A 17,206-nucleotide genomic window follows, 5' to 3' on the forward strand; every position below is an offset into this window, starting at 1 on the left:
CCACATAGTACTACAATACAACTAACAATCATTTCTCGTCAATATACTACAGCTAGATATGCAGAATTTGAAGTTCTTCTTGATAGCAAAAATTTTGAATATCACCCTCCTTTTATTGGCAAAAGCGTTTGGCACATGCACACTTTTAATTTGCTCATGCTTATAACTGAACAGCCAGCACAAAGAATGCACTGGACAAGTTCACATAGACTCCTGTTTTGAACCTGTGTCAAAACCAGAACTGTGAGCTTGTACAACTCTTGGACAGGAAGCAGATATTCTCTTGGTAACTTAATCATTCTCTCTATTTCTAAAAGTCTCCACATTTCCCCTGCTGATGAACTTGATGCATTGGCGATAGCAACTTACAATTCGTGTTTGTCCAAGCTTGAAAGCCATGGACATGATGGCCATGCCGACAATGATGAAGAGTGAGGTGAGCATGAAGTACTTCGGGTGATTGGGAACAATGTCACCAAAACCGATAGTAGTGAGTGTTATAAAGCAGAAGTAGAAGGGATCAAAGCCCTTGAATTCTGTTTCCCACAATGGCAGAATCAATCCACCAAAAAAAATGTAGGCAAACACGATGAAAAGAATCAGCACAAAGGGTACATCCAGCATTTCCATTCCATCCCCTAATCCTGTGAAGTCCCAGATGGCACATATTCTTTTAGTTGGTGGCAGACGGTCTAGCTCTGGACAGGAGAGGGTCCTGAGCAGGGGGCCTTTTCTGAGTAAATTCTCCCTGATAAGAATCTTCTCAAAGATCTCTTTGTTGTTTTCAAGCTGGATAGACTTTTGCCTTACATCTGCCTGGCTGTGCAGGACCTGCCGGATGTCAAGGGGCTCCCGGACCAAAATGTCATGGCTGAAAAGACAGCTACTGTTCTCCTGGGCCATGTGGCTAGAGTCCCCCCTCCGAGCTTTGCACAGTGACCAGGTGTGGGAGCGGAGGATTTTGCAGAAGGCATGAAAGCGCACATAGACTCTGGACATCAGCAGAGCGAGGAAGTCTCCCACATCGAGGATAACCAGAAGCATGAGAGGGATGCCCACCATGGCATACAAGACACACACCACCTTTCCAGTCAAGGTTACCGGATAGATCTCCCCATATCCTGCAGTAACAAGGGAGAAAATGGACAGTTAAATACTGTCAAGCAGGAGCAACTGTAAGACTGACATTTGTAGGTTAGCTCAATTCCTTGGGGGATAAGGATAATGAATTACACAAACATCTGACTGATTTCAAAGTCATAATAAACCTGGAAATACAAAACCATGGCTTTAAGTATGTGTCTACCAAAGTTAAATATTATGCAATGCTATGGGATTTCAACATAGAATCACTTTTCTGTGATGTGATAAAATAAGAGATTTTCTTATAGTCCCAAGGGGAATCCTTGTGAATCTGTTGCATTGCAGGAAATGGTAAAGTACACACACACGCACACACACATTAACAAGTTTTGTTAACAGTGTATCTTTAAAACCACAACAGACTGTTGCCCTTTCAAGGTAATGCAACCTTCAGATGTTGTTACATTAAGTCAAAATTTCTTTGAATTGGAATGGCTATTTCTGGACTAGACAAGAATACAATGCGGGCCGAAAATTTATTTTAATGTCATGGAAATAGACATTGTTGGCATGAAGTACCGTCACATTTTTTGGTAAGTTTTTGTGGTGCCTTGTTTTGTGGTGTGCTTTTGGGGTTGTTTTTTGTGTGTCTCTGCTGGTGTCTCTGTGTGTCCTCCTGTGTTGCAGGGGCTGGGCGTGGCTTCTGGGTGCTGGAGCTCTAAACACACCCTCAGCTGCGCCTCATCTCCAATCACCTCCCCAGCAGCTTGAAAGCTCCTGCTTCGCTCTTTATCAGCGCCAGATTATTTCCCACCTCACCAGTGGTAGATCGGCTGCTTCTTCTGAGAAATGTTTCTAGTGCTTCGTGCTTTTTTGAATAAGGATTTTTGTGCTCATTCGTGCTCTCTTTGTGTTTCCTCCAGTGCCTTCCTTCCTCGAACTCCAGCCCTTTGCCTTCGGACTCAGCCACTCGCCACCCTCACGACCACGGACAACCCCTGCTCTCTGCTCACGCTTCTCCCCGCCTCACCACCGCCATCAATCCCTCCAGTCTCACCAGCTTCCTCTGCTCCATGGCTCCCGTTACCCAAACTCCATTCCCTTCCTTATTCCATTTTCATCATCATTAAAACTCTGTTGATTGCTCATTCCCCCATCTGTGTGAATGCTGTTAGGTTCTTCCCACCCCCTTCGGAACCGAGTAGCGTAACAGTTTTGCTGGTTCATGTTAGCGCTACAGGGTGGGGTTGGATGTGCTGAAAAATGTATCAAACATTGATTATTATTATTGTGTCCAAAATACTCACTAACCTGCACATAACTAAAGGTTGTCTGTGACATGTAAAAAGGACAGAAGAGCAAGGTTTAAAAATCTCATTTACTTCTCTGAGAAGCTTAAGCGAAGCAACAAAGAAAAGGTGAACTGTATAAGAGCAAATGGATTATGCTTTGAATGCCTGGAAAAGAGCAGCCAAGCAGTTCAGCAGTGATGTTGGCATAAGATCCCAACACCAAAAGCCACCTTTTGCAGCTGTATAATACGCCGCTGGGTGGGGTCAGCTGAGAACCCACACTAAGACAAAACTGGTTGCAAATTTATGATATGTTGCTGGACGGAACCTGCCATGGCAGCATGATAAGCGGACAGGCATCATCACTGGAAGGCTTCAAGGTGAAATGCTGCTACTATTGATGCAATATATGGGGCATAAAAGGCCTTATAGGGTGGGCAGGTTCCAACAAACCCCAATGTACATTTTTTTTGAAGGTGGTGAGGGAAACCAGAGTGCCCAAAAGAAACCCACTCAGACATGGGGAGAACATGCAAACTCCACACAGAAAGGTCTGGGTCAACAGGGGTGCGGAAGGACCTTCCTACTGTGAGGCAACAGTGCTAACCACTGAGCAACCGTGCCTTTGTTGCCTATTCCTAAGTATGAGCTTTTGTTGACATCCCAGCATTGGTTGTCATGTGCTTTTGTTGCCTAAACATAACCGCATGTTTTGTATCATAATACCACAATGAGGTTTGTTGACATCCCAGCGTTGGTAGCAGTATACCATCAACAGTAGATGCAGAAGGATACCTGGAGTGCAATATGTAGACATGTTCACTAATATGTGACAACTTGGGATGAGAACGTGTTAAAAAGGGACACACCAGAAAAGCCTGTGAAAAACATGTAGGGCAATATTTAAACGATCTATAGCGCATGGTCTAAAGCGCATGTCACAAATGCGTTTAGGGCGTGCAAAAGTTCATTTTGTTAGTTAAATGGCAGATAATCAGCAGAGGGGTTGTATTTGGACTCTGAATTGGATGTGTATTGAGTGGTACGTGAATCAACCAATCTGTGTGTCAGCTCCCATTCCCTTTGAAAGCCAGGTGCCCCAGGAATTAGCGGATTACGATCTGAATGATGGATTTGGCAAATTTGGCTAATGCTGAAGAAACCGATCTGCTTGTGTGTGAGGTGAAGGCAAGCAGGCAGTTAATTTGTGAAAGCAGCAGATATCCACCAAAAGCAGCAGAGGTAAAGCAGGCATGAGAGGATGTAGTGGTGCAGGTAAAATCATTTTTGGGAACCTCCAGAACGGCCTTAAAATGCAAAAAAGTGTACAGTAATATGAGAAGGAAGGGTAAACAAAGCTCGCCGCTCAGTGTAAAAATCAAGCAGAAACGGTCTCTCAGTGTGCATGTTGCTGCTGGCATATTTGGGTTTACTGGCATCAGCACATTCAGTTCAGTCTCATGCCCTCTTATGTCCTGTAATGTGCCCTCATTTATGTCCAAGAGACATCCATGATGCATATCAATGTTGTGCAATACACAAAATGCCACAAAGAATGCTCCGACTTTGGGTTTTGATCCAGGGACCCTCTTGCTGTGAGGCAACAGTGCTAGCCACAACGCCACTCCCTTTCTAACAATACAATTTCTCTAGATGGCATTACCATGGCGTCTAGCACATCTGTAAGGAACCTCGGAGTTTCATTTGATCAAGATTTATCTTTTGCCTCCCATATAAAACAAACTTCAAGGACGGCTTTCTTTCACTTGTGTAACATCGCAAAAATTAGACATATCCTATTCCAGACAGATGCTGAAAAATTAGTACATGTATTTGTCACCTCTAGGCTGGATTACTGTAATTCCCTATTATTCGGTTGCCCCAACAAATCACATAGGTCTTTCCAACTGGTGCAGAACTCCGCTCTCCTGTTCTAACAGGAACCAAGAAAAGGGACCATATTTCTCCTGTTTTAGCTTTGTTGCACTGGCTCCCTGTAAAATCCAGGATTGAATTTAAAATCCTCCTCCTTATTTACAAAGCTCTAAATGGTCAGGCTCCATCCTATCTGTTGCAGCTCATAGTTCCTTACCAACCCTCAAGATCACTGCGCTCAGAAAATGCAGGATTACTTGTGGTTCCTAAAGTTTCCAAATGTAGGATAGGAACCTAGCTACCACGCTCCTCTCTTATGGAACCATCTTCCAGTTTCAGCTAGGGAGGCAGACGCCGTTTCCACTTTTAAGGGTAGACTTAAGACCCTTCCTCTTTGATTAAGTTTATAATTACGGCTGGCTCAGGTTGCCTGGACCTGCCCATAGTTAGGCTGACATAGGTTTAACCTGGCAGGACACTTTCTATAGGGGTCAGAGAGCAGTGGGGACTAACACTGTTCTCTGACCTTTATATTTAAGCCATAATAGCTGATAAGTGACCCTAGTTTTGTTAGTGTGTATATTCTTGGAGCACAAGTTTCTTGTGCTCAGTTGAAATCCCTGTCTGTGTAATCTGATATGATTTTTTTGCACCGATATACAAAAATAGCTCTTGATCGCCCCCTAAAAAAATTTAACAAAGCAGCCCCCGCAGACCGTTTAACTGAGAGCTACGAAACTTGAGAAACTTGTTCAAAAGTCAAAGACCTACAAAAAAGCCTCTTGGAGCCATGCCCTAAACCCAACAGAAAGTGTGGCATTTTAATTTGAAATTTCATCTGATTGACTTCAAATCTGGACACCAGTATTCCCTAAAGTTGGTGATGTTAAATTGCTAGCCATTTTTGATTTCATCAAACGCTGAAGCCGTTCTGTGGCGATCTTTGCCATAAAACAGTAAGTTGTGTTTGAGGGGCTAAAGATGCTTAAAAACTCACGAAACATGGTAGACACATCAATAGTCCTATGATGTGTTATTTGATATGATTTTTTTTTTTGCTGTGATGGGCCAAAATAAGCTCTGTAGCTCCACCTACTATTATACTAACGAAGCAGCCCCCGCGAACCGTTTAACCTCGAGCTACGAAACTTAAGACACTTGTGAAAAAACCCAAGACCTACAAAAAAGCCTCTTGGAGCCATGGCCCAAACCCAACAGAAAGTCTACCATTTTTCATTGTATTTGAAATTTTGGGCAATTTTTTTTGCCATTTCTGTTAGTGATTTTTCAATATACCTATATTGTCATCTGATATGAGCCTTTTACAGTCATACAGCCGGGTATATTTTCCCCAAATGCGCTGAAAGGAAAACTCTGTTTACAGACCATATAATGCAGAAAATGATGCTGGGTGGTTTTGAACTGGTTGCATTCTATAGTTGTCCAGCAGATAGAGCTCTTAATCCATTGTTTACACTACTCTCAGCACTGTGAACGCAGCATATTAGACCCCATAGTGCTCTGCCACAATCACACAGGCTGGATCCCTTTTCAAATGTATCACAGCTGCAGCTTTAGCTGACCCTCACACACACACACACACACACACACACACACACACAGAGAGAGACAGAGAGTCAGAGAGAGACACAAACACCCTTCTAAAATACTTGAAAAGTATACAGATTCCACCATTACATGAAGGACACACTAATTAACCTAGAAGTTAGAAATTTGAGAAACATATTTAAAACCCCATGATCTACAAAAAAAAACCTCTTGGAGCCATGCCCTAAACCCAAGATAAAGTCCACCATTTTACATTTTTTGCCAAATTTTTGCTATTTCTGATAGAGCCCAACAGATTTTCAATATGCCTATATTATCAAATGATGTAAGCCTTCTACAGACATAATAGAGCAAAATTAGCCTTTGCACATATTTTTTCCCAAATTCGATCATAGGGAAACTCTGTTCACAGACCATATAAAGCAGTAAATGATACTGGGGTGTTTTTGAAATGGTTGCATTCTATACTGTGTATAGTAGTAGTGTCATTGTTGACACTACTCTCAGCACTGTAAATCACATGCACTACAGAGCAGCAGAATAGAGCATATACAGCCGAGTCACAATCACACAGGCTGGCTGTTTCCCTTTTTGCCTCTGTCTCACACACATACAAACATACACACAGACAGAGAGAGTGTGTCACGTCCCACTGGTAGGAGGTCCTGGGGAAGACCCAGGACATGCTGGAGAGACTATGTCTCTCAGTTGGCCTGGGAATCTCTTGGGATTCCCCGGGAAGAGCTGGACGAAGTTGCCGGGGAGAGAGGGAAGTCTGGGCTGCTGTCCCTGCGACCCAACTCCAGCTAAGCGGAAGAAAATGGATGGATGGGCCCGAGCACCAAAAGGGTGCGAGGACCCTATTGAAATCAAAGGCATTATTAGGGCCCAAGCACTGAACAGTGCAAGGACCCTCTTGGAATGCAAGGAATTATTATTAGGGCCCGAGCACTGAATGGTGCTAGTCCTGCCCTGAACACATCTATATGACAATTTTAAGCGATAATGAGAGCGCCACCTATTGGCACAGGAAAAGCAAAGTTTTACAGTAAGATGTCCAGCTCCTAGCAGGTTGACTCGATTGATCTTAAAATGGTCTCAAAAAATCTTTAAGACGTTGATGATGCTTGAAATTGAATATTAAGAGTTTTCATTGAAAGGAGTTACCAAAGTCGGGTGGACAATTTTGATGTTTCGACATGACATCAAAAACTGTTGTAACTTCGCCCCAGATGGTCAGATCTTTACAAAATTTCACTGATTTGATAAGAGTCCAGGCCTGAAGACATCTGCAGTGCAATTTTGAATCTTAGTCATAGCAACACCTATTGGTAGCAGGAAGTTACTTTTTTTACTCTTTGATTTTTCCCTGTAGCAGGTTAACCTAATTGACCTCATATTCAAGTATTCAAGAGTACTGTAAAGACCTTCATGATGCACAGAAATTACACTTTTGAGTTTTCATCAAACGCTGTTGCCAAAGTTACGCTTTATTCGCCATAAAACTGGAAGCACTTTTTGAGAGGCAAGCCATGCACCAAAACTCACCAAACTTAGCACACACATCAGAAGTCCTATAATGTGATATTTGATATGATTTTTTTTGCACTGATGTGCCAAAATGAATTTATAGCGCCCCCTACAGATTTCAACGAAGCAGCCCATGGAGTACATTTCACCTAGAGCTACAAAACTTGGGAGGCATGTGTAACAGCCCAACACCTACAAAAAAGCCTCTTGGACCCATACCCTAAACCCAACAGGAAGTCGGCCATTTTGAATGATTTCACAGTTGTGGTCAGACTGCAGCCCTTAACACATCAGCATGTCTTTTAATATGATACTCACCGAGCCACCTCCTGTCAACTTGTACCACAACTATCCTTTGATTTTCATGAAGTTTACATGTTTTGTTCGACAAATGATGTAGACCAAGATGCCACAGATTTTGTGTGTCCAAAGGAAGTAATTCACCATGTGAAATATCTCCCTCAAGGGTCCAAAGTCTCTACATACCTTTTTAAAGTTTCACTGAAATGGATGATTGCATCACTCGAGTCCCTACAGTATGACTTGCGTGGGGGTGTAAGGGCCTGTTCATCGCTGCTTGCAGCTTTAATTAGAAATTACAATTTTAGTGCTCAATGATATCCTTGGAGCTGGTGTGTTATGTTCAGTTTTGGGCCCAAGACCGATTAAAAATCTAAATTTGTACTGTCCAAATAGACCTATTTTAAATATTAAAAATATGTATCACTTCCCTTTCTTCTCTTCCTTTTGTTAGTCTGTAATCTTCTGCATGCAGGAGAAGCAGAGCAGGCTGCGCTCCGTGGTGTGTCTAGTAAGCATGGCGATCCATGGTCACTCAGCACCCAGATGATGATTACCACTCTCTGTTGCATGTCACACACATCTTTCTCCACTGCTAGGGAGGCAAAAACAAATACTGCCAACCAAATTGTCTTGCAGCCCTCCTTTCTCCTCTCAATTTATGCCCCCCTCTTGCATGCTCTCTGTCTCTCTCTCCTCCCCAGTTATCCACATGCACTTTTCCTGCCTCTCCTACCTCTTTTTGTCTCTTTCAGTCTTGATTCAATTAATTAAACTCATGCCAAAGTGCCATTTAAGCATGACACAGTTCATGGCAGTTTCATAAAGAAAGGTAAATATATTTTGTCATCTCAACTTCACCCAAAATTGTCTCCACTTCACCTAAAATCACAACTTTTCAATGTGGGCAAAGTTTTTCTTTATCTCCCTTCTTTATCTCTCACTCTCTGCATGCTCACAGGTGGACAGGATGCACCCATCCATAGTGATTTTCTCCTCATCTCGTGCTCTTTGGCTATTTATGGGCAGGGATGTATGCTAGTTGCTGACTAGCGGGAGTGTGCCATCTATTTACGACTGACTGGCATTTATGAACATGCACATGTGCCTATGATCAAATCAGAGTTTCCTGCGGCGTTCATGAATCCAGTGTAGATTTCTATTACCAAGGTGATTTATATGCAAATCTACTCACAGATTTATTAACATTTCATGAATGAGAACCACTGAACATTGTGCAAAATATTGTCAATCAACAGCATCAGTACAGAAAAAAATCTTTATCACAATTCTATCTAAAAAAGAAATAAAAAATACTTGGGAAACCCTGTTGCTAAATCCAAGCCATAACATTTGATTTGTAAATGGTTTGTAAGGCAGGACATAACTGAACCTGCTTTCTCAATAGCTTCCACTTTAGTTTGGTGTCATGATGCATGGAAAAATGCACATGTGATAAGTAGAGTGAGACATGCTGCTGAAATTGCACTTATTTCTAAGACATCACAGGCTGTTCATCATCTGTTTTAGAAATAAATATTTTCAGAATGTACTTCTACTTCTTTACGCTAAAAGAAGGAAACATTTGTAGTTATTTCTAGGTTATTATTCAATAGTGTTATTGGCCCTGCTCATTTAAGATCATATTTGGCTGTATTTGGCATGAACTAAAATGAGTTAAAGACTGAAAACTCTTTAGAACTATTTGATGGATTGTCATGAAATTTTGCTCAGACATTCATACCCCCCTCAAGATGACTTATAATGCTAATGTCAGCATGATAGCAATTAGCTCAAATTACTACTGTGCTAAAGTGCAGCCTCACAAAGCCTGACTCTAAACTCTAAGCTTGAAGCCTCAAATTCATTAGCTAGAATTATGTCTTAAGATGACAAGTAGATAACATTTCCTTTGCCATTTTTTATAACTTATTTGTGATTGATTTATGAGTAATTTTTATTTGCATGTTATATTGTCTAATTATCTATCATCTATGTGGAGCTTCCTCTTCTCAACATGATTTGATGTGTAACCTTATTGCAATACATTAGAATGTTTCTTACTTTCCTATACATGATAAGTGGTTAAGGAAAGCTAAGTAATGGCTAATGGCTGGGCAGCAACAGGAAGCCCACAACTCATTGAAGGGGCAGTCTCAGAGGAGAATGCTTTTTACATCACCACAAAAAGCTTATTAGACATTGTCAGAGCTTCGAGAAAAATTGTCTTCTGTGTTGTCCTGCAAGTCAGGAACTTCAATAATATCTTCAAAATCAGTATAATGAGGGTTTAGGGCAAGGCTTTAAGTCATACAGCTCCAGTTTTGTCTGGCATTTCATTATTGTATGAATTTAGGCTATACTGTTTGAAAAAAGCATTTAGTATTACAGGACCTACATAACAATCATTGCCTTTTAGCATAGCACTGGGTTGGGCAAGAATTCCTATGGAAACCCTGTATTAACTCTTATAGACTGTTTAATGCATTTTGCACGCTTTTCATTCTTCATTTTTTGATTAGTTTGGCTGTGTTCATACATATGGCATACATTTTGGCAAGATTGTGTATTTTTGTTTAATCTTGAAATATCCAGCTCAGCTCCTACAATAAGTCTAAAATATATTGTGTGAAAAGAATGTGCCATTGAAACCCATTCAAACTGCAATTTTTGATCCCACAGACGTCAAAGCATAACAACATGCATTGTATTATTTCAGGGTGTCATTCTGGGCATTTGCCTTAGAATTTGTAAAAATTTACAATTCTTGTAAAATTCTGAAAATTAATAAATATTTGATAATTATGATTAGGATGGATTTTGGTTAAAAAAGTAAACTCAATGAAAGTAGAAAATCATATGAGTGTACAACAACTTCTTTTTTGAAAAACCCATTTTGTGTGTAGAGCGATATGAGTATTTGACACTGCATAAAAAATTCTAATGTATAAAAATAAATGTTGCTGCTAATCAGTGACATATCCCAGATCCTGATAATCAAAATAATAATAATTTACTTAGTATGTATGGATTGAAAATTAATCTTTCTTTTTTTCAAATTTCATCTACAAACTAAGTGGCATCATGGTAAAAAGCTAACATTTAGGGGTTATATTTCTGAACAATAATGAATATTTGATATTTATGATTAGGACTGATGTTGGTTAAAAATTAACTCAATTCTCTACTCTGCTCAAGTAGAAAATAATAATAATAATGTATAATTTTTTTTAAAGCTTGTTTTTGAAAAGGGTATTTGTGTGTAGAGTAATATGAGTGTGTGTGTAATGTTAAAGCTTGCCTTAAGGGTTAATGTAAAATAATGTTTTGACCTATAATTACACCTGGGCCACATGGCCTGTGTGAGTGTCGACAATCCTATATTTTTTTTATTTCAGCACTGGTTTTAACAGATTAGAGCAGCCACACTGCCAGCATGGGCAGTGCTGCTAAGGCACGGTCAAAACTCCTGTCTGGATTGTTATTCATACATTTTGCCAACCTGTCATGAGAAAAAATGACAGGTTGGCAAAAAGGCTATATAAATTCAAGCAATTATTATTATTATTATTATTATTATTATTGTTATTATCATATGTTTTGCTTTTAACTACTGAGGATTATGTTAGTGTTAGGCTGGGTTTTACAGATTACTTGAAGCTATTTCACAACCATGTTGACAAAAAAGAGACAGCAAGTACATACAAACAAACAGTCTGCTGATTCTTATTTGCATACAACATGTTAGCTTATCCACCACATGACAATTACTAAGGAGAGGCAGCACAACTACATGTTAGAAATACCTCCTGGAGGCAGATCAGGTTAAGCTGTAACACGGATCAGTTGCAGAGAAATCCACTGATATGTGGGACTTACAGTAATAGACTTACTCTATTAAATATGAATATAAATATGAAGGGATATTTGCTTGGGGGACAGCACAACAAGCTGTAAACGCAACACTCTGCTTTATACATCAAGCAGACACAAGGAAACTATCATTTACTTGCCCACATGCTTTATGTAGGTATAATGTTTGCTCTTTCTTAGCTCTGTCTGCACCAGCTCCTGAGGGACACACCTGGCTCTCTGCTAAATACTGTGTGACGATAGCACTGAGACTGAGCCAAAGTTGCCGCTAGCAGATAAAAATCTCCAAACAGAAGTCCAAAAGCTTTCAAAGAACTTAGGTTGTTCACATGACAAGAGCACTGGATGTTTATAGGCTGTATATAAAGATGGACCACAGTGACTTTTCAATCTGGATCGCCCTCTGGTGTCTGTCTGCAGTGTAGGTCATAAAGCCCGCCTCTCGATGCTATTGAATAGACATAGGCCAAACTAAAAACTCAAAGTACTCACCAAATAAATTTTTCCCAAAGAATTCTGTCTCTGAGGGTAGTTCATCACCCTGATGTTTGTTCAAGTGTTTGATTTACAATTACGTTTTAATGAGTTATTCAGTTCTACAAAAAGGGGATTTTCCACCATGATTGACAGAAGGGCTGCAACAACATATTGATTCGTTGTGTCGTGCGATTATTACATCACTCTCTGTGTAGTGGGACTGTTTACCTCACATATAGATGGGAGCAGATATGTAGAAGCCACTGTTTTGAAGAGGCATGGCGGAGGCAGAGAGAACGTGCTATACAAAAACCTCAGAAGTTTGGGAGCACTTCATGTAACGCAAAACAAGGAAGTGTGAGCTGCAAAATATGCAAAAGTGACGGCATAGCACATGAGCATGACAGTTATGATGCGGCATCTAAAACGAAAGTGAAAGTGAGGAGGAGAGCTTAACAGTAGGGAAAGTCTCGACACAAAATGACGTATGTTCAGTTTTAAAGTAAGGAAACGTAATGGTATGTTGTAAAAGCTGTCAGCGCTTGGTTTTTGAATTGTTTCATATTTCATTTTGTAGTTTTTTTATTATTTATAATTTAACATTATTTTGACAGCTCAGGGATGTTCAAGGAACTGCCCGTTTATGCATTTTTAGCACTGTTGCCAATGATAATCTGTTTTTTAACAAAGTGATGGGAGAAAAAAAATGCTTATTTTATTATTATTTTTATGAATATATTTTTTTATCTGATTCATCAATTAATCGAAAAAATAATCGACCGATTAATTGATTATTAAAATTATTGTTAGTTGCAGCCCTAACTGACAGGCGTGACACCTTGTAGGGACGTGTTGTCCATCTTTATATACAGCCTTTAGTGTTGACATGTTACAGACAGGTTAGGCCTATGACATCAGCAGCCTATGACACAACAGAGCAGTCACCTGAAACAACTGATATTCATCAGCTGCTGTTTTTCTGTTTCAGCCCCTCTACCCAATCCTGATGATAGTTTAAATCAAAACTTAAAGACTGAAACAACAAAATATGGGTCAGTTTTATCAGCTCAACTTCTTCCAGTTGGACACATCATACCCTGATTTGTAAGACTTTTTTTTCTCCTGAGATGGGCAGAATTTCAAATAAATGTATTAAAATACATATGTAATTACTTTTGAGTATTTTGTCATTTGAATTTTGCTAAAGAACAACATGGTATTTGGCTAAATGCAACTGAATCACATAACAAGTCCTGCTGCGTCCAGCATCTCGCTCATTGTTAACTAGGCTTGGGCTGTATCATGGTATTACAGTGTATTAATTCTTAATACCAGGCTATTTAGAAATCCCGAATGAATACTCCACTTTCTATTAAAGTCGTTGTATGTAGTGCACAGCACGCACCAGAGCTCAGTCTTTGGTCTCTACTGGTGGAACAGGCAGCTGAGCTGAAAGACACAGTAACACCTAGTGGTGGAGGGAGATGTTACAAGACTGTAAACAGCCGGTGGCCAGCAGGCAGAGAGAACGTGGGGAATAACGGCATGTTTTTACATTTAACTTGGTGAATTAAGGATTTATTTGGACCAAATCGAAGCTATTGACTGTTGGAACAGTGGACTTACTAACCTGATCACCAGCAAGAGTAACCAAGATGGTTTGGGTCAGTTTGATTTTGTTTCTGTAAAGTTTGAATGAAGTACGTTTTATGCTGAGTTAACGTGGCAATAAAGCCTCGACAGTCTTTCATGACTGAGATAATGTTGAATTCAAAAGGTGTACAGTTGTATTTCTCAGTTGAATAAAGGTGTTATCAGTCTTAAGTTTTTAAAACCTTCTGTTGGCACTGATTAATTGGCCCACCCAATAAATCGCCCAACTCCTAATCATAATTAATCTGTCAATGAGTTATAATGAGCTTTCTTTGTAAGCTGTATAAAACTTCACTGTAAAAAAGTGAAAATAATTGATACACATCATGATGAGGTATAGATGTGAGTTAATGGACTGACAAGAAACATGTCTGTCATGACTCATAATGCAACTTGATGTGTTTTGTTAGATCCTCCTTTCCAGTTAATGCTGCAGGTTTCAGGTTTTCCATTTGCCCATGCTCCTCCAGAGCCACACAACACATTTACTCAGCCAGGCTATGACTCATAATTAGTTCTTCCTGTGTATATATATATATATATATATAGACATACACACACAATTTACTAAAAAACTAATACATTTACGCATTTTTTTCACTCCCGCATTTTAGCTTTTGTCAAAACCTTGAGACATCACTGAAAAAAACAATCATTTTAACTGGCTTGACACAGTGCCTACATTTACTGAAGGCAATGGGACTGAGGTGGATCCTCAGCCTTCTTTGCCCCTCTCAGATAATGCCACATCCCCCACGTCAGATCAGGGCCAAAGCTCTGAAACTGAAAAAAATCTGATGTGAAAGTGAAAACAAGAGCTCAGACTAAGAAAAAGAAAAAAAAATCTGAAAGCTGGAAGCTGTAAGAATAACGTCTGATTTTGATAATTTAAAATCTTCATCTAAAAAAAGACCTCAAACATCAAAATATAAAGTGAAAAATGAAAAGAAATAATTTATTCAAAAGAATTCCAGAACTGAATCAAAACTATTACTATTATTTAAACTGAAAAAAAAAAAAAACAACAAACAACAACAACAAAAAACTTTTCCTACACTTATTTTTAGTTTGAATACAGTGGCCTGTTTTTCCAAAATTAAAGTTTAAACATAACTTTCAGTTTTAAACAGTTATTAAATTTCCATTTCTTTATTCAGATTATGAAAACAATTGCCCTGATGTAGCTCCATATTCGGTCTGGTTAAATGCGAATTTTATTTCATTTTCAGGAAATAGTGACAGTATTTTTGGCTACGATCCTTCTGACTTACCAACTGTAGTGAATACAGTGCAGCAGAAGAACATGGAGCCAAAAAAATCCCACCTCTCGGGTCTCTGGAGCCATATGGACTTGAATTTAAGCATCTTTGTCTCCACTCGCTGCACTATGTTGTTATGCGTGAGAGAGGCATTATCTGAACATAAAGATATACAGATAAACAGATACTTAGTGCAGAGCAAAGATATTTGAATAATTGGTTAAGATGACAAATATTTACGCATGACTAGTTTCAAATTCTTTATCAGCATTACAACGGAAAAATATAGTCAAAGACTTAATCAGTAAACATAAAAAGTCCATACATATTTTTATAATTATGTTTGAAGAGTTAAGTAGCACAGTGATAATCAGATGATGTACCAAACAGATGTTAGTGTCCACTTACTGGTGAGGTTCTGGACGGTGCTGACGATCTGACCCAGGAACTGGTGGTACTCCTGGTTGTCGGGGGACGCGTACCTCTCAATGCGCTCGAAAATGAGCGCACCTAGCGCGGCGTACGCAACCAGAGACAGACTCAGGAGAAGGTGAGGAAAGAGTCTCCAGAAACGTGCAGCGCATTTTCTTGACTCGTTCTTAGCGCTTATTCCTTTCTTCACGGCCAGTGACATTTTTTCCTGCAGTTCGTCCTCTTCCTCCTCGGCAGCCTCAGTCCGTGTGGAGAGCAGCTATATTTCCCTCAGCTCAGGTCCCGCTCCGGCAGTGTGTCCGAGACTGCTGCAGGCAGGGAGTAAACACTGCACATCATCCATAAACGCATTACAGCCTCTGTGGGGAGGCCTCCGGGGACTCCGTTATTGACTTCATAGTCTATTACTACCCTCTGTGACTGCCTGGGGCTCCTGGAGAGCCACACAGACGCTCTGACAAACATTCACACCACCACCATCATTACACCTTCATGACTGTCATCAACTTTTATCCCAGCAAGCAAAGTTAAAGATTTTTTTGTTAATACCAAATTGAATAAAGCTGCAGCCTGGAGAATCAACCTGAATAGTGACCTCATGACAAATGTAACAGTCAATCTGCAATTGTTATAAATTCCACTTGATATCAGACATGTATGCATTCACTTTATCTTAAATGGATATTCGACCTCTTCAAATGCTTTAATGCTCATTTAACCCTTTGAAACCTGAGCAAATTGGTTTGATTTCATAGGGAGAAGGCAATGAGCCCCCAAAGTGCTGAAATGATCTTAAAAAAACTATAACTTTACCTTTTTTTTCTTGGAACACAATCTTAATTATAAAATTATAGTAAATGTAAATATAGATTTGTTGAAATTTTTCCCTATGTTACATGCACACACTTTTTTTTTTGTTTTTACTATTTTAAGAGGCCACAAATCAAGGACCACTGTTAAATCTTTAACAATATATTTCATGAACTGATTTATATTTTTTTTCAATGTAAAATCTTTATCTGAAAAGAACACAAAGCTGGACTGGAGTAGGAAGTGCAAAGTTTTCTTTTGAAATGTGGAAGAAAGATAAAGTAGCACAAATAATGAACTGGTCCTTCTAAGTTGTTCAAAGTTGTACTTAAGTAGTTTTTGAGTGAATGTACTTTGCACCACAGCTGAAAGCTTCAGTCAGTTAGATCCACTTTCTTTTTGGATGTCCCTTTCACTGAAACAGCAATTATGCCCCTTTAATCTCCAAAACAAATGGTCTTCAAGCACCAGAGGCAACAGGTGCTGCAGGATTTCTATATTTAGTGAACCATGTGAGGGTCAACTGGGAGTCTGAGTCAGACAACAACTGGGGCCTCTTACTGTGAATACTTCAAAACTATTAAACATGCCGTGACATTCTATTTGAGATGTGGCTACTTTTAACTTTTAACTGACTGTAGGGAAAAATACCCACTTCACTGTGAAGTGAATCACACTAAATTTATTCAATATGCACAGCCCCAATTCCATACAAGTGCGGGCACTGTGTAAAATGTAAAGAAAAACAGAATGTAATGATTTGAATTTTTTTTTAACCTATTTTTAATTCAACACAGCACAAGGACAACATAGTTGATATTCAAACTGATCAACTATATTGTTTTTTGTAAATATACTCTCATTTAGTTTGTTACCTCTTGATAACTCAGTGTAATTGTTTTTTTTTTTGGTAACATTTTAGAATACTGCCCACAACAACCAGCTTCATTGATTCCAATATACAGTGGAATTTTCTGTATTAATGGTCTACCAGTGCAGCAACATAAACTGTAAATAAAGATGGACGATGCACCCCATCTTACCCCCCATGCT

At 39.5% G+C, this 17,206-nt stretch overlaps 1 protein-coding gene across 1 annotated transcript; it reads right to left on the reverse strand.

Annotated features, from left to right (window-relative positions):
- Positions 1-291: 291 nt before the first annotated feature.
- kcnk18 (potassium channel, subfamily K, member 18) lies at positions 292-15,545 on the reverse strand. The gene is made up of 3 exons (XM_042501599.1): positions 15,320-15,545; positions 14,924-15,067; positions 292-1,121 (listed from the first exon to the last, which is right to left on the reverse strand). The coding sequence occupies exons 1-3, from the start codon at positions 15,543-15,545 to the stop codon at positions 292-294; spliced, it is 1,200 nt and encodes a 399-aa protein (XP_042357533.1).
- Positions 15,546-17,206: the final 1,661 nt, after the last annotated feature.

Source organism: Plectropomus leopardus, chromosome 15 (genome assembly GCF_008729295.1).
Source record: "Plectropomus leopardus isolate mb chromosome 15, YSFRI_Pleo_2.0, whole genome shotgun sequence".
NCBI lineage: Eukaryota > Metazoa > Chordata > Actinopteri > Perciformes > Serranidae > Plectropomus > Plectropomus leopardus.